This window comes from Lepidochelys kempii, chromosome 1, assembly GCF_965140285.1.
Source record: "Lepidochelys kempii isolate rLepKem1 chromosome 1, rLepKem1.hap1, whole genome shotgun sequence".
In the NCBI taxonomy this organism is placed as follows: domain Eukaryota; kingdom Metazoa; phylum Chordata; order Testudines; family Cheloniidae; genus Lepidochelys; species Lepidochelys kempii.
Window position 1 is genome coordinate 187,328,749 of NC_136380.1, and position 22,347 is coordinate 187,351,095.

The 22,347-nt window shown below is 46.7% G+C and overlaps 1 protein-coding gene across 9 annotated transcripts in view; it reads left to right on the forward strand.

The window, feature by feature from the left end:
* The window catches only part of POU2F1 (POU class 2 homeobox 1), a 181,965-nt gene that overhangs the window by 63,931 nt on the left and 95,687 nt on the right, over nucleotides 1-22,347 (forward strand). The window contains exon 1 of one of the 9 annotated variants that reach the window (XM_073304776.2): nucleotides 17,953-18,135. The exons of the other annotated variants lie outside the window; for them this stretch is intronic. Coding sequence (XP_073160877.1) covers nucleotides 18,108-18,135 — 28 coding nt within the window. The 5' untranslated portion in view covers nucleotides 17,953-18,107. Of the gene's footprint in view, nucleotides 1-17,952; nucleotides 18,136-22,347 lie in introns of those variants that run through there. 9 annotated transcript variants of the gene reach the window in all.

Consider the following 22,347-nt stretch of genomic DNA (forward strand, 5'->3'; position numbering starts at 1 on the left):
ATACCAAAACAGTCACCAGGTCCGTCCCTTTGTTTCCTGAACCGCCTGTCCTGTTTCTCCCGTGCTTGGTCCAACATTACATCAGACCGTTGGGTCTTACGCAAGGTGCGGAACAGGTACTCGCTGCAGTTTGCCTACCTCCCACCCCCCTTCCTCGTCCCTTTTCAGGGACCTCTCTCACGAGCATCTCCTAGAGAAGGAAGTCCGCTCACTGCTAGAGGCAGGGGCGGTAGAGGTGGGGCCGCACAGCCTAAGGGGAAAGGGGTTCTACTCCCAGTACTTCCTCATCCCCAAGGCCAAAGGGGGCCTTCTCCCCATCCTAGACCTGCGCAGGCTCAACAAGTTCCTGGTCAAGGTCCGGTTCTACATGGTCTCTTTGGGCACCATCATCCCTTCCCTGGATATGGGGGACTGGTACACTGCCCTCGACACAAAGAATGTGTACTTTCATATCGCCATCCATCCAGCACATTGGCGGTTCCTACGCTTCATCGTGGGCCAAGAATGTTACCAGTTTGTGGTTCTCCCATTCGGTCTAGCTGCGGCCCCACGGGTGTTCACAAAGTGCATGGCAGTGGTGGTGGCCTTCTTATGGAGGCAGAGAATCTGGGTGTACCCGTACCTAGACGACTGGCTCCTGGTGGGCCGATCCGAGGCAGAAGTGCGGGGCCACGTGGAGGTGGCCCTTAGATTGTTCCGCGAGCTGGAGCTCCTGATCAACGTCCCCAAGTCCATGCTTGTACCCACGCAGAGAGTGGAATTCATAGGGGCGGTCCTGGATGCGGTGCAGGCCAGAGGAAGCCTTCCAGTATCCTGATTCCAGGCTATCCAGCATGCGGTCACCTCCCTGCGCCAGTCTCCAACAACAACGGCCAGGTGCTTGGTCACATGGCGGCATGCACGCATGTCGTCAGGCATGCCAGACTGAGACTCAGGACTCTGCAGGCGTGGTTCGCTCTGGTGTACCACCCAGGCAGGGACCCCCTGGACATGGTAGTGACAGCCCCAAGGGACGTGCTGGATTCCCTACGGTGGTGGCAGTACCAGCCCGTGGTTTGCAAAGGCATCCCCTTGGCCGCCCCATAGTCGGACCTGATTTTGGTGACAGATGCGTCAGACCAGGGATGGGGGGCTCACCTGGGGGACCCCATGAGGGGTTGTGGTCTGGAGCAGAGCAGTCACTCCATATCAATGTGAAGGAGCTCAAGGCGGTTCGTCTTGCCTGCCAGACCTTTCACACCACCGAGTGGTCACAGCATGACACTTCTGACAGACAACGCTATTGCCATGTTTTATATAAACAAACAGGGCGGGGCCCGTTCCTCAAGGCTCCTCCTCTAGGACCTTTGCATAGCCCATGCAATTCACCTCAAGGCGTCCTAATTTGTGGGGGTACGGAACGAGCTGGTGGACTCCCTCAGCACGTTGTATCGCATGCATGAGTGGATGCTCAGGGTGGACGTCATGCTTTCACTCTTCCGCAGGTGGGGGTTTCTCCGGGTAGACCTGTTTGCCACCAGGGCCAATGCCCAGTGCCTGTGGTTCTGCTCGTTCCAGGGCTGCAGCCCGGGCTCGCTCACGGACACGTTTGTGATCCCGTGGAGAGGGGACTTGATGTATGCCTTCCCCCTGTTTCCCTTGGTACACAAGGTCCTACTCAAGGTGCACAGGGACAGGGCGGCAGTGATCCTCATCACCCCAGCCTGGGCCCGCCAGCACTGGTACGCATAGCTTCTAGAGCTGTCAGTGGAGGCCCTAGTAGTTCTGCGCCTACACTGGGACCTCATTACGCAGGATGGCAGGCGGCTTCTCCACCCCGACCTACAGTCACCGCACCTGACGGCGTGGAGGCTCTGTGCCTAAACGCCCTGGAGAGCCAGTGCTCCCTTCCTGTGCAGCAGATTCTGCTTGGCAGTAGAAAGCCCTCTACCAGGGCAACCTATATGGCCAAGTAGAAAAGGTTCTCGTGTTGGTGTGAACCCTGACACGTGTGGCTGTGCCAGGCCCCAGTGCAGGCCATCCTGGAGTACCTTCTGCACCTCAAAGCAAGGTCTAGCCCCATCCTCACTCAGGGTACACCTGGCAGCCATCTCCGCCTTCCATCCAGGGTTCTCGGGGGCTCAGTGTTTCCCCACCTAATGGTGGGAGGGTTCCTTAAAGGGTTGGAGAGGGTGTTTCCGTACTCCCGCCCCCCAGTCCCTCCATGAAACCTTAACCTGGTCCTCTCCAAACTCATGGGACGCCCTTTCGAGCCCCTTGCTTCCTGTTCTCTCCTCCATCTTTCCTGGAAGGTGGCATTTCTTGTTGCCATTACCTCGGCCAGAACAGTGGGGAACTGAGGGCCCTCACCTCTGAGCCACCATTTACAGTATTTCACAAGGACAAGGTGCAGCTCTGGCCGCACCCCAAGTTCCTCCCTAAGGTGGTCTCCCAATTCCATTTGGGCCAGGACATTTGTCTGCCGGTGTTCTTCCTGAAACCCCATATGGACCCGAGTCACCGCAGCTTGCACACCCTGAATGTGCGTCGAGTGCTGGCATTCTATTTGGAGCTCGCCAAGCCCTTTCGCAAATCCGCGCAGCTGTTTGTGGCTGTAGCTGAGAGGATGAAAGGCCTCCCAATGTCGGTGCAGCGGATTTCGTCTTGGATTACAAGCTGCATGCGGGAGTGCTATGAGCTCGCAGGTGTTCTGGCCCCGGCTGTCATGGCCCACTCAACCATGGCACAAGTGACTTCCACTTTCCTGGCAGAGGTCCCGATCCAGGAGATGTGTAGAGCAGCCACCTGGTCCTCGGTGCACACCTTCACGACCCACTACGCGGTCAACCAGCAGGCCAGAGAGGACGTGGCGGTTGGCAGAGCGGTCCTCCGAACAGTTGTTCCGTGACTCCTACCCTCCTCCGGAGGTAAGCTTGTAATTCACCTAATGTAGAATGGACGTGAACAAGCACTCGAAGAAAAAGTGGTTACTTACTTTCTCATAACTGTTGTTCTTCGAGATGTGTTGTTCACGTCCATACCACCACCCACCCTCCTATCCCTCTGTCAGAGTTGCCAGCAAGAAGGAACTGGAGGGGGTTGGGCCGGCAGGGGTATATATGCACGGCACAGTGGCGCCACTCAGGGGGCCCCAACGGGAGCCTCTAAGGGAAAAAGTTTCCAACACTCGTGCACACGGCGTGCATACCTAATGTGGAATGGACGTGAACAACACATCTCGAAGAGCAACAGTTAGGAGAAAGTAAGTAACCATTTTTTCTGCATGGTCTCCTTGGCCTCCATCATTTCTCCCCCTGAAGACTGGTATGCTGCTGTCTACTTCAAGGACGCTTATATTCATATTTCCATTTTCCACAGACATATTTCAGTCTTCCTTCATTTTTATGGTGGGCCAGGGCCACTTCCAGTTTACGTCTCTACCCTTTAGTCTCTCGTCGGCCCCACGGGTATTCACAAAATGCATGGCCCCGGTAGCCGCTTACCGAAGACATCGAGGGGTCCAGGTCTGTCCTTATCTTGACGATTGGCTCATCAAGGGCAGATCGTGGGATCAAGTGCAGAGGAATCTCTATCTGGTGCACTTCACCTGTCTTTCTGGGCCTGTTAGTAAACGAAAAGAAATCGACCCTCATACCAGTGCAACAAATAGAATTCATAGTGGTGGTCCTGGCCATAGCCTTCCTTCCGTAGACCCATTTTCAAGCATGTCAGACTTGATCTTTCATATACAAGGGCACCTGTTCACCACCGTGTGGACCTGCCTGAGGTTATTAGGCCACACGGCAGCTTACATTTATGTGGTCTGTCATGCCCGGCTCAATATCCAGCCTCTGCAATTGTGGCTGGCATCAGTCTACATCCTCAACAGGCATGATCTGGACCCGGTAGAGTACTGGTCCACATCCGGTCGTTACTGGAATGGTTGTTGGACCCCGCGTTGGTGTTGGAGGGAGTTCCCCTTCTGGCCCTGGCATCATCGCTGACCCTGGATTCCGACCTAGCCTTTTGACCCCATCTGGGTGAGCTCAGCACACAAGGCTGGTGGTCATGGGATGATCACTCCCTCCACATGAATGTCAGAGAGCTCAGAGTGGTTCGCTTGGCCTCCTGGCTTTCTGGTCCCACCTGGAAGGTGGTACAAGTCCTGACAGACAGCGCCGCCGTGATGTTTTATATCAACAAGCAAGGTGGGGCCAGGTCATTGGCCCTTTTCCAGGAAGCTTTCTGGCTCTGGGATTTCTGTGTGCAGCATGCCATTCATCTCATGACTGTGCACTTTTCGGGGACCAGGAATGTAGAAGTAGATCACCTCAGCAGAACCGTCTCATCTCACCATGAATGGTCACTCCATCCCAAGGTGGTCAGTGTGATCTTCCAAAGGTGGGGAACTCCCCGAGTGGACTTGTTTGCGACTCGTCAGAACAGAAAATGCCAAGTGTTCTGCTCTATTTTGGGGGCTTGACAGAGGCTCCCTGTCAGTCGCCTTCTTACTCCCATGGTTTGGGGCTCAATGGATGTCTGGCTTCCCACCAGTTCCATTAATCCACAGGGTCATCATGAAGATCAAGCAGGACAGGACGAAGGTAATCCTGATCGCCCCAGCTTGGCCTCGCCAATGCTGGTTTGGCATGCTGCTGCCTCTCTGACTGGTTCTTCTGTCCCAGAACCACGGCAGTTTCCTGCACCTGAACTTGGCAGCGCTGCACTTGACGACTTGGCTGCTGCATGGTTGAATGCGGAGGAGCAGGAGTGCTCAGCCTGTACCACTAGGTCCTTTTGGGCAGCAGGAAGCCCTCCACCAGAGCGACCTACCTGGGCAAATAGAAACTTTTCACGTGCTGGGCCTCAGACCAGGGTATTGGGCCTGAACAGACCTCTCTGCTGTCGATCCTGGACTTCCTTCTATATCTCAAGCTCCAGGATTTGTGCCTTTCATCGATTAAAGTCCGCTTGGTCATGATATCGGCCTTTCACCCTCCATTCCATGGCAGGTTGATCTTCAATCATGGCATGACAGTCTGCTTTCTAAAAGGTCTGGAGTGACTCTACCCCCATGTCCAGGACCCTGTCCCTTCTTGGGGCCTGAATCTAGTGCTGGCGTGGCTCACGGGGGGGCCCCCTTCAAGCCATTGGCTTCCTGTTCCCTGCTTCTGTTCTCCTGGAAGATGTCTTTCTTGGTAGCGATATTGTCTGCCTGTAGGGTCTCTGAGATCAGAGCACTTACCTTGGAGCCACCCTATACGGTGTTTTCCAAGGACAAGGTCCAGCTGCAACTTCACCCAGGCTTCCTGCCTAGGGTTGTTTCACAATTTCACATGAGCCAGGACATATTCTTGCCTGTCTTCTTTTCAAAGCCTCATAAGTCTGAGGAGGAGTGTAGTGTTGATTGCACTTTCTGGATGTCAGGAGAGCACTAGCCTTTTACATTGAAACGACTAAGCTGTTCCATAAGTCAATGCAGCTGTTAGTTGCGGTGGCAGACATAATGAAAGGTCATCCTGTATCCACCCACAGGATTTCATCATGGATCACCGCCAGCATCCAGTTTTGCTATGAGCTGGCAAAAGTACCTCCACCAGCAGTTGTAACTGCCCACTTGACTAGGCCGCAAGCCTCCTTGGCGGTCTTCCTGGCCCAGGTGCCATTTCAAGATATCTGCAGGGCCACTACCTGGTCGTCCATTCACACATCTCACAACGCACTTACCTGTCAAGCCCGAGAGTATGTTGGCTTCGCTAGCACAGTGCTGCAAGCCCACCTCCATGGATACTGCTTGAGTCACCTAGAATGGAATTGACATGAGCAAGCACTCAAAGAAGCAAAAATGGTTACCTACCTTTCATAACTAATGTTCTTCGAGATGTGTTGCTCATGTCCATTCTATTACCCTCCCTCCTTACCCCTTTGTTGGAGTTGCCAACAAGAAGGAACTGAGAGGGTCTAGGGCCGGCAGTGCCTGATATACCGACACATGAGCGCAACACTCCAGAGGGTCCCATAACCAATCCTATGGATACCGGGAAGGCAAAAATCTCTGACAGCTGTGCACGTGGGCATGCACACACCTAGAATGAAATGGACATGAACAACACATCTCAAAGAACAACAATTATGAAAGGTGGGTAATCATTTTTTAGTGGGGAAACCAAAATCTGAGTGAAATCCCAAAGAAAAATACTACACTCCTGAGCCTGTTTGTTGGTGATTCACAGACTCCAAGTGGAATTGTTCTGTTTCTTCCAACGTCCAAAAGGAGAAGAAAAAGGTGGTAAAACACAGAAGACGATATACATGTTTTCTGCCTCAAATGCAAAGGTCCACCTATTTGAATAAGATCCATTGCAATTCCTAGTGTATATAAACGTATGGCCTATTGTATAGGGCACTACAGATAAGAGCCTTAATTTTTAATTTCCTGGCTGTTGTCAGTTTAAGATGGACCTTTAATGTTGTTGTAATGTGGTTCTGAGTGTTTGAATTATATCAGCCCTGTACCAAGGGGAATTAGTTATCTACTTTTATCTAAGGAATTGCAGAACTCTTTCTATTCAGTGGCCTTGCAGTCATCAGTTTTAACAGCATATGGCAGGTTTCACTTACCCAGTGGTTGTGCCCCATTAAATCTCTGTGTTTCTGGTCACTTTGTCACCAGCTCAGCTTTGAAGCGCTGCTGATTAACCTGCAGGGAATGGACAGGGTGAGTATAGTAGAAAATTAACACTAAAACTCCTTTAGCAAATGTGCACCTTTCAAGGTAGTGATGGATTATGCCACAGGTGGGTAACAGATAAAGTGTACTGGTTTTTAGTATTTAATTTGTACATGTGGCAATGTACAAATAAAATTCATGGCTCATCCTAACACATTAAATTCCTCTCATGCAAATAATTTATGCTTTTATAAATGAATAAATGCCTGTCAGTCTTTTGCTGTGTGAGTGAGGAGTTGGTGGCAGTCTTGTTTGTACAGTAACAGGCTGAGTTTTGCGTTCTGCATTTGCCCTACTGTTTTTGACAAGCGATCTGGCATCGGGTTAAGCCAATGATGTTCTGTGTATTCATTTTGGAAAAGAAGCTCAAGCACCACTTCCTGGTCACCAGTCCATTTTTGTTTTGTTTTAGCAGAGCGAAGTACAGCAGCTTGCTGGCTTTCAGATTTGATCCATCTTTGGTTTGATTCTATAAATGTTAAAGTTAGTGTAGAAACCAAATAATAGTAGCAGTAAGAGGTAGAGGGTGTCTAGTGAAAGAGTCCTTAGAACTTGACAGGAAATGCTAATATTAAAATATATGGTATACTTTGGTTCCTAACTCTCCTTCAGTCTCCTACGTAATTATGATTACATTTTACCGCTCCACAAGTATCTTCTAAACACAGTAGATTCTTAAACTTCAGTATTTTTACTGCACAAGTGCAAGCTACTTCTCTAGCAGCTAGTTTTCTCCTGTTCTGCTGGTAAAAAATAATCATTCTTTGTTAGACTGAGCAGTATACTCTTAGTTTTATTTTGCTATATTAGTCAAGGAAGGATGGATGGGTTTTTCATTAAATGTTTCTTTTACAAGATACTATAATTGGCATTTCACTCAGTGTTTAAACTTTCTAGCCAATCTGAGGCAGATGCAACCTCTTTCTTATTGCCAGCTGTGCATGTTGCTATGGGAACTCAGTGGGGACTATCTGCGATTGCTGTTCTAGGGACCACACCTGGCTTATTTGCATTCAATTTAAGTTGTGGGAAATTCAAAAGAGAAAAAAGGGGAGCATAGACTAGCCACTGGGCAGCCAGAAAAGGCGTGTCATTTTGAGACTGTTGCATTGGACAGGAAAGCTGTTCTTATTCAGCTGAGTTCCTGTAAATCCACGCGGGGGTTTGAATTTGGTAGACATTTTGGGAAGGTGTATGTGGATTTTGACCATGTTTTGAGAGTGCTTTTGAGATTAAATTGGCTGTAGTTTCACACATTTCTGTACCATTCTCTCTCATTTCTTAAATCCTAGTAAACTTCATGATATGCTCTGCATTTTTAATAGGAGATTTCAGAATGGCAGGGAAGGACTGCAAAGTGAGCGTGGATTACAGGTCTCTTCTTTTTTGTCTTTATGAAATTGCATTTCAGTCAATAACTTAATGCAACATTAGAATGTTAGTGTGATATCAAGTACTGCTGGGGAATTAAGGGGGATCTTCTTTTACATTTCTCTTCCCCTTTTACTGCTGAAATCCCTCCTTCCTCAATGGTGACCATTACTTTTTACTGAGAGGGCAGTGGAATGGTTCCAAGAGGTGCCAGTACCACTGCAGCCTATTTGAATGGTCAGCAGCTATGTTCAGACATTGATATTGCCTGACTCCAGACACCATACTATTTCTGTATGCAGAGTGGTGGTAGGCTGGCATCTCTGATTTGCTACTTTGATTCTTTTCCGGTCTTTCACAATCCTTTGCACGTTTGGCCTTCCAGTGCCAATTCTGGACTACATGATTTCCTTACTGACTGGTGGAGATTGGATACAACTGAGCATACTAACACTGTACATTGACTTGTTCTTTGTTTTTCCTATGCTGATTTTTGTCTCTAGCAGGTGAAACTGCTGTTGCAGTCGTGCTGTAGGGTTGACAAGCTGGCTTAGTCCTTCACTGGAGGGTTGTCATGTTGGAGACTTTAAAATACCAGATTCACAGGGCTGTAGGGCCTGGTGAAAGGTCAGATACCCTCTCCATCTTTGCCAAATGTAAACTCCTGCTAGGCTTTGGAGGAAATTATTAGTTTGCCTATACTGTTCTCTACCCTGCATCCTGAACTTTTTTTCGTATTGTTCTGATCAAATTTTGTTCCTGATTCCTCGTAGGATTCAGACTTCAACTCTTACTATCCCTATTGTAGAATTAAGTTGTTTTATTGGGATACATGTTCTCTGAAGACTTTTCAAGGTGATCTTCCTGTCTAATTTGCTGTAGTTTGGTCCATTGTGCAACTGTAGAGTTTTTAGTACCTGTTTTGAAATAATTCTATGTCATTCTTTGAATTCTCTGGAATCAGTCTCCTTTCTTAAGCCAAGTGTATGCTAGGAAAGGTTTGCTGATAATAGCTATACCAGCAAACTCTCCTAATGTAGACACAGTTTATACACAAAAAAGTGCCTTTTTTGATATATTGGTTTCCCAAGCAAAAAAGGAAGATGTCAGCTAAAGCACATGTATGTTGGTATAACTGTATCAACAGTAGGGCTTTTGCTAGTTTAGAAATGTTGTTGCAGAAACATCATAATGCTAGCCAACCTTACCATATTTCTTCTGTAGCCCTGGCGTGGAACACTGTCCCTGAAAGAGAGGAAAACTGGGAGCTCAATGTAAAAATGACAAAAGTAGACAGGAGGAAAAGGGAAAGAAGGTAAAACAAGTGATACCTAGGTATCTTTTTTAGAAAGTTTTCTTTCATAACGTTATAAATAAAACGGTGTGCGCATGGTGATGGGGGATGTGGTTACAACATGTTAGGTCCTTGCTGTGCTGCAAAATAAAACTCTGCTTTACTTCAGTCATGGGACAACTATGATCCCCTGCATCAATGTGTCAAACTCTGTTCTTTGGAGAGGTCTGAATTCCATTGTTAATTATGGTCCATAACTGGGGCATAAATTTAGGACTACATGTTACCCTCAGGCCACAGTCAGTCGATATGCTTATGTTAATGGGAGGTCTGCACAAAAATCAAGATAATATAGTTTCATGTAGTAACTAAATACTTTATTAGCTTTTTGGAATATCAATGCCTACTGTCATTAAATAATAAGTATCTGATACCCCCTTTTATTTTCCCACAACGGTGAAAAATTAAATTGATAAAAATAGGAGGAAAAAAATTAAAACCATAATGTTGCCCGTCTGTGAAAATTTAAATCAATAAAAATATATAAATAAATATTTATTTAAATATTCTTTGAGTGATTGCACATGTCCACTCCACTTCAGGCGTGTGTGAACCCAGTGCACTAGAGCCAGAGATGCTTTTCCCTTTGCTGTACCTGTGAGGGTGGTGCATGCACTTTTAACAGGCTCATGCTATTGACCTATGATATAAAGGGCAGAGCAGCCCCTGACCCATCTCAATTCCTTACCACCCATAATTGGTAGACTGAGATTGTGGACTTGTTTGTTCAAGTTTTTCCGCATTTATCACTGGTTTTTCTATACCTTTGTTTAGTGGTGCTCATTCTTATAGTGAGTCTAGTTTTTCTTTCATTCTTGGTTGTTTGGCATTGAGTCCCTTTTAACGGTGAGGTGTTAACTCTTATACTGGGGCATACCTTGGTCTCCAGGCTTTAAGCCTGTGCTGGTTCCAAGCAGTCTAGGCAGGTGTGACCCTCACTCCAGTTGTCTGACATGTCTGGATGAGAGCCATGTTCGAGACTGCTGCCAGTTCTTTAGAGAATTCCTGCCATGTACAAAAAAGGATAGGGAGATATGTCTGTGTTTGCTGGGCCACATGGCAGCATTGTACGTATGTCATCTGCCATGCAAGGCTCGGAATGTGACCCTTGCAGCAGTGACTGGCGACAGTCTATTCCCAGTCCAGAGATCACCTGGACAAAGTCATTACCACTGGTGATACTTACTTCCCTGCAATGCTGGACCGACCCCAAGGCTGTCCTGGAAGGAGTTCTGTTTGACAGCCCGTGCCACTTGGCCGAACTGATATCGGGCGCTTCAGACATCGGCTGGGGAGCGCAGCTAGGCGATGTACAGACCCAAGGGACGTGGTACCCAGAGGAGATGATGTTGCACATAAATGTCAAGGAGCTCAGAATGGTACGTTTAGCCTGCGGGGTCTTCCTACTGCATCTGTCAGGCAAAGTGGTGAGAGTGTTGATGGACAATATGGCCTCAATGTTCTAAATCAACATGCAAGGCTTTCTCTCAAGAGGCTCTCTGATTGTGGGATTTCCGCATCAAGCATGCGATCCACCTGGAGGTCTGTAACCTCCCCGCCATCAAGAACATGATAGTGGATCACCTCAGCAGGTCCTTTTTCTCTCACCATGAGTGGTTGCTCCATCCAGAGGTAGCCCAATGGCTTTTCCAGAGGTGGGGAACTCCCCAAGTGGACCTGTTCTCCATCACACAGAACAGGAAATATTATCAGTTCTGTTCCCTGCAGGGCCTAGGCAAGGGCTCCCTCTCAGACGCCTTTCTCCTTCTGGGGTCAGGGGGCCTGATGTACGTGTTTCCGCCGATCCCGCTCTTCAGCGGAGTCCTGTCAAAGATCGAGAGACAAGGCCCAAGTCATTATGATTGCCGTGATCTGGCCGTGCCAACATTGGTTTGGCCTGTTGATGGACCTGGCAGTGACCGCTCCCTGACCCCTTCCCGACTGACTAGATCTGATTTCGCAAGATCACGGGTGCCTCCCACACCCCAGCCTCGCCTCCCTCTATCTCACAGCGTGGATGCTGCGTGGTTAAACCCGGAGGAACGGGCCTGCTAGAATGAGGTCCAGCAAGTCCTTCTGGAAAGCAGGAAGCCTTCCACCAGGGCAACTTACATGGCCAAGTGGACAAGGTTCTTCCACTGGGCATCTGAGCATAGCATCTCTCCTTTTGCACTCCTCCTTACAATCTATTGTAGATTATCTGCTTCATCTTAGGAACTAGGGGCTGGCCCTGTCTTCCATCAGGATGCACCTTGCAGCCATCTCTGCTTTTTACCCACTGATCCAGCATCAGACAGTGGTCTCACACATGTTGCTCAGATTCCTGAGATGCTTCGAGAGACTGTGGCTGCCAGTCCGGGCTCCTGCCCCACAGTGGGACCTTAATTTGGTTCTTTCTAGGCTCGCAGGCCCCCCCTTTGGACCTATGGCCACCTGCTCCCTTTACCACCTTTCATCGGAGGTCACATTCCTTGTGGCAGCAACATCGACGAGATAAGTGTCGGCGATTAAAGCCTTGACATTGGAACTGCCGTATACAGTGTTCTACGAGGACAAAGTTCAGCTGTGACCCCGTCCGGCCTTTCTTCCAAAAATGCTGTCTTCCCTACACATCAACCAGGACATCTTCCTCCTGGTGTTTCGTTCCAAGCGGCAACCACTACTGAGGAAAGAAGGCTACATGCCATGGACGTCAGACCTGCCCAGACGTTTTACCTGGAGCATACCAAGCCCTTCCACAGGTCAGCCCTGCTCTTCATTGTGACAGCGAACAGGATGAAGGGCCTTCTGGTATCTTCGCAGAGGATTTCCAAATGGATCACCTCCTGCATCCGGACCTGTTACAAGTTAGCACAGGTCCCACTGCCGCCAATTGAGGGCTCATTTTACCAGACCTCAGGCGTCCTTGGCGGCCTTTCTGGCTCACATTCCCATCCAGGACATTTGCAGAACCGTGACGTGATCTTCAGTTCACATATTCACTGCACATTTTACCATCACTTAGCAGGCCAGAGACGACACTGCGTACGATAAAGCTGTGTTGCAATCTACATGTCCATGAGCTCCTACCTGCCTACGTTGGTACTGCGTGGGAATCACTTAATATGGAATGGACATGAGCAAGCACTCGAAGAAGAAAAGGCAGTTACCTGTTCCGTAACTGGTGTTCTTCAAGATGTGTTGCTCATGTCCATTCCATGACCTGCTCTCCTTCCCCACTGTCGGAGTTTCTGGCAAGAAGGAATTGAGAGTGGGGGGAGCTGTTGACACCCCTTATACCGCAGTATGAGTGCGCCACTCCAGAGGGCTCCAGAGCCGGTCCTATACAGATACCACTGAGGGAAAAACTTCCGGCACCAGTGCCTGTGGCGAGCACACACACCTAATATGGAATGGACATGAGCAACACATCTCAAAGAGCACCAGCTACGGAACAGGTAACTGTCTTCTCTTAATCTTCTGGAAATATGGTATGTGCAAGAATTTTGAGGGAGATTTAACTACACGGAAAATTTGAAGTGAGTTTTGTTTGAGCTAATCGCGGGGGACAGAAAATTTAGACGCAGATAAAAAATTTCAAATCATAGCAAGTTTGACGTGTAACTCTTAACAGATCAGTTTTATTTGACTTCTGCAGAAAATTGTTCTTTAGCCTTCAGAGTAAATTTAGGATTATGTCTATACTACAGATGCTATGGCACTGCAGCTAAACCACTAACACTAGTGTAGACCAGTGATCACCAACCCGTATATCACGATCAACTGGTCGATCCTGGAGCCTCTGCCAGTCAATCGTGATCTCCAGCCACTAAAAGCGCGGCTAAGGCAGGCTCCCTGTCTGCCCCAGCCCCACTCCGCTCCTGGAAGCGGCCAGCGCAGCCCCTGGAGGAGGAGGGGAGGGAGTTCCGCGCTTGTTGGCGCTTCCAGTAGCAGTGTGCGGTTGGCACAGACAGGGAGCCTACCTTAGCCCCGCTGCTCCGCCACCCAGTGGGAGCCTGCACCCCAGCCCTAAGCTCCCTCCCAGAGCCAGCAACCCAACTCTCTGCCCCAGCCTGGAGACCCCTCCTGCACCCAAACTCTCCCAGAGCTTGCACCCCTCACCTTCTCTTGTACCCCTGCCCCAGGCTCAGCCCGGAGCCCCCTCCCACACTCCAAACTCCTTGGCCCCAAGCCAGAGTCCACACCCCCTCCCGAACCCCAGCTCAGTGAAAGTGAGTGAGGGTGGAGAGAGCGCATGACAGAGGGAAGGGGGGATGGAGCTTCGGGGAAGGGGTGGGGCCTGGGGAAGAAGTGAGGTAGATCCTGTGTTGCACTTAAATTCAAAAAGTGACCTTGTGCATAAAACAGTTGGAGACCACTGGTGTAGACATTTGCTGTAGCAGTAGAAGGGGTTTTTCTTTCAGTGCAGGTAATTGATCCCCTAAGAGGCGGTAGCTAGGTTGACGGAAGAATTCCTAGTGGTGTCCTAGGCCTCGGTCTGCTTAACTTGAGTGTATCAGGCTGAGTTTTTCATGCTCCCGAGCGACGTAGCTAGGTTGACTAAGTTTTAGGTGTAGACCAGGACTTAGCAATTTTTAGATCAAACTAGTTTTGCGAACCAAAACATGGGTTGGAGCTAAAATTAGAATGTATAATGGAACCTAGTTGTAATCTTAATTATTAAGAAGTTATTGTCAGTCGTTAATTACTCTGAGGATTGAGCTAACATAAATAATGGTTGGTTTTGCTCATCAGTGTGTTCTGTTCACAATACATTGGGGTCTGTTTGAAAAGTAATAGGAAATCTCGTCTCTTAATTTGAGGAATGGGATTTTGAGGATTCAAAATGTGGCTCTTTTTTGGGGGGAGGGGGTATTCTGATGTGGTTTAGGGACTTGGGCAGGCTCCAACATATTACTCTTGGCTGATATGACCTATGGAAAGCAGTCTTCCTCTGAGGATTTTCAGTGTTAGTTGATGCAGTGAATACTTATCAGGGCTATTTTCAAATCTTGTGCTATCCAGTGTTTTGCATGGTTATTGAGAGATAAAACTGGGCCAGAGTTTGAGATACTAAGAAGGGAGGTATGTTATGGTTGATGCCATACTCCCTTTCACAGTAGGGTTCACAGTACCCTGCTCAGGAGTGGGACTAATGTACTGTTAGCCTCAGAGGCTAATCTTTCAGTATTGGGGCAGAAAGTGTGCCTGGGAAGTTTGTAAAGGTCACACTTGTCAAATGGAGATACCTAATGGTAGAAACTTCCTAGCGATCATTGAGGGCATGTAATAAGTGACATTTTACTAACAGATTAAAATTTGTGTGAATAAAAATGAAGATTCTTTTCTCCCCGTAAAAGCATGTGGGATGGGAGGCCTTTGATAATAACTTTGCCTTTAATTCTGCCAATAGCGTTTTGGATTTTTTCACTATAAGAACTAAGATGCCTTTTTTCTGCTTTATAACCATCTTTTTAAAAAAAATTATTTATGCAGTGCCATTGAAGAGCGTATTGTTTTACAGTCTAAATTTGGCATAACAGATGGAAAGACAGGGCAAGGGAAGGATTAACCAGGAAGAAATCATGTGATTTGTTTTGTGCTATGAAGTGAGATTGGAGAAGTTTACAGTTCTCAAGTTGAGAGAGAACCAGTCTTTGCAGCGATTACATATTGGAAATGATTTAAGGTATGTCTACGCTAGGAAAAGTGGTGTACCTTTTCTCTTGATGTAGACAAACCCTTAGAGGAAAGAGTGACAGGATTTTGCAAGGGTTATTTTATTTAGATCTAAATACCAAAAAAAAAAAAAAGAAAAGAAAAGAAAAAAAAAAAGGTCTATTCACAGCTCAGGACACCAGGAGAGTTTTTAGAATGGCAATCCATGCAGGAATAACCACAGTATGGCGCAACCCAAATACAAAATTAAATGATCTTAACTGGCCCATAATTTTGAAGCAGTAAATTCTACGGTACCCCACTCCAAATCTCATCGCACTCAGGCTTTCAGTCCTCTCCCAAAATCTTAGTAAACAGAAGATATTAGTAATGTGCCATAAAGGTAACTGGTTCTGGCTATTTTGAATTAAGATTCCGTTCTTGTGTGAAAGGGAAGGTTACTTTCACAGTAACAAAATTATCACTGGAGAATGGAGAGGTTTAGTGGAGACAGTTTAGAAGGAAAGATGAGTTCTGTTTTTGACATTTAGTTTGAGGAGGAGATAACTGAGGGCATGTTTTAACAAGTAAGTTAACACAAGGTTACAGCTCAAGTATTGTTATCTTGACCCCTTGAACCTACACACAAACCCTTTGTGTGTGGTGGTAGTAATGCAGGTTGGCTAGCACAACTGGGAATATAGGGCAGACCTTGAGTGACCCTCCCTTGTCAACTGCCAACGTGTCATATCTGTAGCATGGACACAGCTAGCCTGTGACACAACAACTGAGGGGCACTAATCTTCCAGTGCCGTCCCACAGTATGACAGGTACCCAACCCCTTGGTCTTTTCTTGTCATCTACTTATTCCCTGTTTACTGACCTGGAGTCTTAGCATTCATTCCCCTTTTCACATGCAGCTTCCAGTATCAGCACTTGAACTCATCTGTCTCTGATACGGAGCTCCATTCTTTGAGAATGGTCCCAAAGAGGGCATCTCACTGTGCTGTCAGCTGGCCAGAGGCTAGTAGGCACCAGGAATGGCTTGCTTTAATGAGTTGCTGGTGTCATGCCATTTCTGCCCAGGATCCCCAGATGGAGAGTTCTCCCACAATATATGGCAAAAACATTCATAGAATAGTGCCATTTACTGAAACTCTCTGAACCATGGGATTTTCCCCCCAGAAGTCTTAGTGCTATATAGGAACAAGTAGAGCACCACTGTTATAGCAACCCATCTAGCACTCAACTGTTACTTTGTAGTGTGGATGCTGTCTGTTATGATTCTGAGTTGTGGGCTTACCATGAGAGGTAGGCAGAGATGTGAGACTGAACAGAAGGAGAGGTCCAGAGTGAAAATAAATTTGAGTCAATAGTACGGGAATTGGAAATCTTTTTTTCCTTTGGTGTGAAGGGGTGGGATTTGAATTCCACTTCATAAAGGAGAGAGAAGAGCAACTAGTTAAAGAAGTACCTTTCCCTCTGCAAATTCATATACAGTTGTACCTTAAGGTGGCCACGACTGCATTCATCCAGTATTGGCCATAGCTTCATTTATTCCTGAATAGAAAATGGGCTGCTGAGTTTTCACATCCAGGCTATGCATTTATCCCTTGAACCATGGAAACATATCTTGTTCTTGCTGTCTTGGAAATGGGATTTTGTATGTTATATCAGAGATTTTATTTAATAGAGCTGGTGTAAAATTGTGGTTCTCTGGTATGTTCATTCTGTGAACCACTTTGTAAGAAATATCCTTTCATGGACCACAACCACTCCCAATCTCCACTGCCTCTTTGCTGGGTCTCAAAATGTTTAATTCCACAGACTGCTGGGCAAGATTCTGCCAACCATTGGTGGTCCAAAGACCACAACCCTTATCTCAAGTATCCCCCTCCTGGAATCCGAGCTCCAGAGTAAGCTTTATTTAGCTCTCAGGTTACACTTGTAGAAGGGATTAGTAGTTTTTACTTGGAAATGATTTGAAAGTTTAAAAATTATTTGCAACATCACATGGGATAGATTAATGGGTGTCAAATGTTACACAATACTGGACATATACACTGTTAATCTAGCGTTGCAAAGCAATTAGCAGATAATGAATCACCAGGCTTTTTTGACCATTTAAAAAGAAGTGTGCTGATTCTCTGCCCCAATGTTGCCTTCTGTTTTTGAGTGGGACCGTCTCGTGACAGTTTGTATTAACATTTGGAAAACACCAGGTTTACATCTCTGTGTTCAGCTCCTACCTTGCTAATTGTTTTCTTGGACTATTTGGATGGTATAGAAAGCTTTTTCCAAATCCCCTTTATTACTGAAGTTATTGTTGCCAGTAGGAATAAGATTAAAGGTGCTAAAGTCTGTAGAGTTGTTTCTAATTTGTATGTGTCATTTCAGTGGCATTTTAACAGAACTCTCTCCCTCCCTCCCTCCCTCCCTGCTCCATGAGTACTGTGCTTGAGTTAGGTCCGAGAAGCCAAGCTATTGGAAGAAATTTCATTTTGTTCCCTAATTATTATGCTGGCACTTGGGAGATAATTTTTCCCTTCATGCACTGCCAATTAATATGCAAATGAGCTGATAAATATTTATACCATGATTTAAATTATGCAGGGAACGCTTTCAGTGTACTCTGCAAATGAATTGTTCATGGACTTCAAAGTGCTGGCTGCTGTGCTAACGAGGGGAGATTTGCATAAGGCCCTAATCAGGCGCATACTGATTAAGCTTCATTATGGAAACTGCCAGCTGCAATCTTTGTTTCTGTTTTATTACAAAAAGGGGAACTTTTCACGCTTCAGTCGCCTTGACAATGTCAGACACAGCTAGTAGGAGAGACTAAAACTCCACAGAGCAACTGAAGTTTCCCTGTTCAGTTGAAGATTGCTATGGTGTAACTGAAGTTGTATTTCTCCCCCTCACCCCCATTCCCTTTCTTGTTCTGTTGAGAGCAGTAGCATAAATTTGTTAGAAATAGTCTTCCCCCTCTTTATTTCTTTCCTTGGACTATCTGAGCCTGTAGAGGATTTCACAGCAATGCTGGACTGCAGTGACTACGTTCTAGGTGGGTACCAGCTCTGCTCTTTCTTATAAGCGTTTAATATGGAAATAGAGGGTGAGAGATTGACTATGCATGGCGGCTTAATCTCATATGCAGGGTCTGCAGAAGGCATTTTAAAGGTGAAGCTCGCCAGTGAATCAACAGCAAGTGCCACCCTGCTATTCCAGTTTTTTCCTGGTTCAGGAGAATTCTGCTCTTCGGTTTGGGTGATATTTAATACAGTTAAAGTTTTAATACAGTTAAAGTTACAGTTTTTGGTTTGGGGATTTTATTCTGAGAAGCATTTGACTTCTGACAGACATTAAGACTTAAGACTTGAATTACAGATCCATATACTCTTTTTTTTTTAGTATTTTTAAAAACAAAACAATTCCAATTTCAAACCACTTACTCATATCAACTCTTCACATAACGTATATGTTGTGTGTGTATATATGTTTTTCTGACATAATAGCAAGGTTTCTTCTTGTGTAATGGAAAATAGGGTGGAGGTCACAGTTGCCATTGATGCTGATGCAGGCTATGCTTAAGGTACTGGGATAACGTATTTCCATTAGCAGCCTGTCAGTCCTGTGCTCATATTTCTTCCCTCTTCTATATTTTAAAAGTTATTTGTAATAATTGTTTATTGGTTTTGCAGTAGGTAATGTGGTGCTTTCAGAGCTCTGAATTCCACACATGGAGCCTAAGAGTATTTCCTTTTTGTTTCTATAATAAAAGATATAACTGGACCATCGTTAGTCTGATGTTTGTTTTTTAAGCAGACATCTGAACATGCATATTTCCAGATATGCAGCAATTACATGTGAATCTTTGACTTAAACTTGCAAGTGACCCATTTGGTGTTTTGCTGGCATTGAGGAATCCCTGTGAGCTGTGTTTCCCAGGGAATTATTTATGCTGGTTCTGATGGAGTATTGGGCCGGTTTCCCTTGAATGGGTGAGGGGAAACAGTGTGTAAAATTCTATATTAAGATGATTTTACATGTACACATAGCTTAATTTGCAATTTAGCTATCACTCCAGTCTTGTCCATTCTCTGCTTTTTAGTTTTTTCTGAATACCTTTTGAAATATCAGAGGGGCAGTGAAAGCCTGGCACAGTAGTGCTGTGTTTCACACTCAAATTCTGCTATCAGAGTAACAAGAATGAATGTAAAAGCTCCTCTGAGTTTGATTTCAGTCATGCACCTGCTGCTTTCGATCCTTCCTTCTGTGCTTGAGGTTTGTTTTTAGGTGGTATTGACAGAAATTTGCAGCCCAGCCTTTATTTAAAACTCGAGAAAAGTCTAAAGGGGAAAAAGGTGTTGGAGGGAAAGAAGGCGTTAACACCCTTATTTTTTTAATAGCAAAAGAAAATTATTTTGAGTATCTACAAAACAAATCAATTACATTATTGTAGGTCTTTGTGCCCTACAGAGAAGTGCCCTACAGATTTTGTTCATAACAGTATTGTGCTACAGATGTATGCAATGGAAACACGATAGAGTGCTTGACCCTTTCTGTGCAAAATAAACATAGAACATCACCTTCCACACACACATCAAGCTGGTGAAGTAGTAATGAAGGTTTATCCTTCCTTGGGTTCAAAGCAGTTCTGACAGGAAGTTTCTACAGTGGGTTTATCTCTTTACTTGTGATGGTGTTTGGGATTTGATGGAAGACAGAACATTGCAAATATGTTGCTACCAGAGGTGAATCTTAATAGTAAAATATTCTTACTGCAAGCACATTTTACTACCTGCCTAAATTCCCCATATACATCTAACACTAAACAACAACTAAAAATCTCTTTCTGAAGCCTTGATTTCCCAGTGCAGTCTGGCAAAAACTATTCTTGTTGCCCTGTGGAATGGTATTTGCAGCTTTATTAAAGACAAACTACTGATCATCCAGTAGGTGTGGAACAAAATATTTTCAAAGGTTTGCTGCATGAGCCTTTTGTCAAAAGAGAGGGAGAACGTCCACTATATTTTGCAGTGCTCTGTACCCAATTTATTTTCTTCAGTAGCTTCAATAATAACAATTTATTCATAATAACGTGCCGTTAGAGGCCCCAATCGGGATCAGGGCCCCAGTGCTTTAGTCTCTGTAATGAAGCCCTGTGGGAAGCACAGTGCTATTTTCTTCATGCAGAGGCTCAATCCTTTTTCAAAGTCTGGACCACAGTTTAACAGAGAAATGATCTTATGGCCTCTGCCCCTTCCACTTGTGATCATGCTGACCAACTTCTTTCCCATTCATGAACTCATAACATCCCCTGTATTCAGGGCTTGAAAAACTTACCCAAAACCTACTAGCCCAAGGCTGCCACTAGGCTGAAATACACTGGTATCCCAAGTCTTCTTGCTTCGTCATCTACAGGTCATGCATTCATCATTACGTGGATCAAGTCTCCAGTCTCTTGCTGGCTAAAATCAGAGCCTGCAATTAATGCCAGTTGCCACTTCCAATGCTTTCCCTCAACAAATTTAGTGCTGGGTGGTGCCCCATCCAAGTAAATCCATGTATGCTGGTCCTACACGCAGACCCTTCTGCGAGAGGTGGGCAGGACGGGGAGCATACAAACAGCTCTTTGCTATGGTGTCAGTGAACAGAAACTGACACTAGTTCTCCCTGGGGAGTTACAGCCTTGAGGAGCCAGGCCCCAGCCAATTTAAAGACCAGTGGCAGTAGACCCTCTGCTGGCCACCTAGCTGAGGGCTGTTTTATTGGGATGGAGATCTTGTTGACAGTACTTCAACAAGTTGATGGCTGTATGGATGGGAAGGGGCTTAAAGGAACCCTCCAATCACATCCCATAGATCAGTGGTGAGCGAACTTTTTGGCCTTAGGGCTACATCTGGGAATAGAAATTGTATGGTGGGTCATGAATGCTCACAAAATTTGGGTTGGGGTGTGGGATGGGTTGAGGGCTCTCGTTTGGGCTGTGGGCCAGAAATGAGGAGTTCAGGGTGCAGGAGGGGCTCCGGGCTGGGGAGTAGACTGTTGGGGGGGGTGAGGAGTTTGGGGTATAGGAGGGTGCTCTGGCTGGGACTGAGGGGTTCGGCAGGCAGGAGGGGAATCAGGGATGGGGCAGGGGGTTGGGGTGCAGGAAGGGGTCCAGGCTCTGGCTGGGTGTGCAGGCTCTGGGGTGGGGCTGGGGATGAGGGGCTTGGGGTGCAGGAGCGTGCTCCAGGCTGGGATCGAGGGGTTCGGAGGGAGGGAGGGGTATCAGAACTGGGGTGTGGGGAGAGGCTCAGGGGTGCAGGCTCTGGGCGGCGCTTACCTCAAGCGGCTCCCGGAAGCACTGGCATGTCCCTTCTCCATTGGAGCACTGGAGGGGGCCATTGGAGTGGGGCCACTGGAGCATGTAGGAGCCAGAGAGGGGCCATGCTGCTACTTCTGGGAGCCATGTGGAGCGGCCCCTGACCCTGCTCCCTGACTGGAGTGCTGGAGGGGGGCCATGCTGTCGCTTCCGAGATCTGCGTGGAGCGGCCCCCGACCCTGCTCCCTGTCTGGAGTGCCAGAGAAGGGCAAGTCCCAGACCCCGCTCCCCAGCAGGAGCTTAAGGGCCGGCTTAAAACAGCTGGTGGGTTAGATCCAGCCTGCGGGCTGTAGTTTGTCCACCCCTGCCATAGACCCTTCTACTGGGATAGTTGACTAAATAGCCCTCTGCTGGAGTGTTTTCTCTCCTCATGCCCATTACGGCAAAAGTGGGACTGACCTATTCCTGTTTCAAGAGATGGGGGATGGTGCAAGACACAATCTCACCTACTCAAGGTCCCTACTCCTTGACAGTGGCAGGCAGGCCTCTCCTGGATTCTCTAAGAGGCAGTGACACCTCCCACACACTTCAGTGACATTGGCCGTGGATGTGTCGGCCAGCTCAGGCAGACATCAGCGTATCCATTACAGTTGGCTCACATTTGAAAGGTTTAATCTTAGCCACACAGGCTAAAATATTCTCTTCCCTTCTGCCCCCAACAAACAAACAAACGAATCAACATTGAGATTCTTAAAAACTGGTGCCCCTCACTTGGGAAAGGTTCCTACTTGTTATAGGTGACTGGATTTTTCAAGCCATACCTAAGTGAACTACATCTGTTATTTACATGGAAAAGTTACATCAGGAAAGTTATTGATGTATTTTTAACTGAATTCATGACTTTTGACTTAAACAAACAAACTACTCACTCACTCTTTTTTGGTCTTCACCTGACTTCCTCCTTCCTAT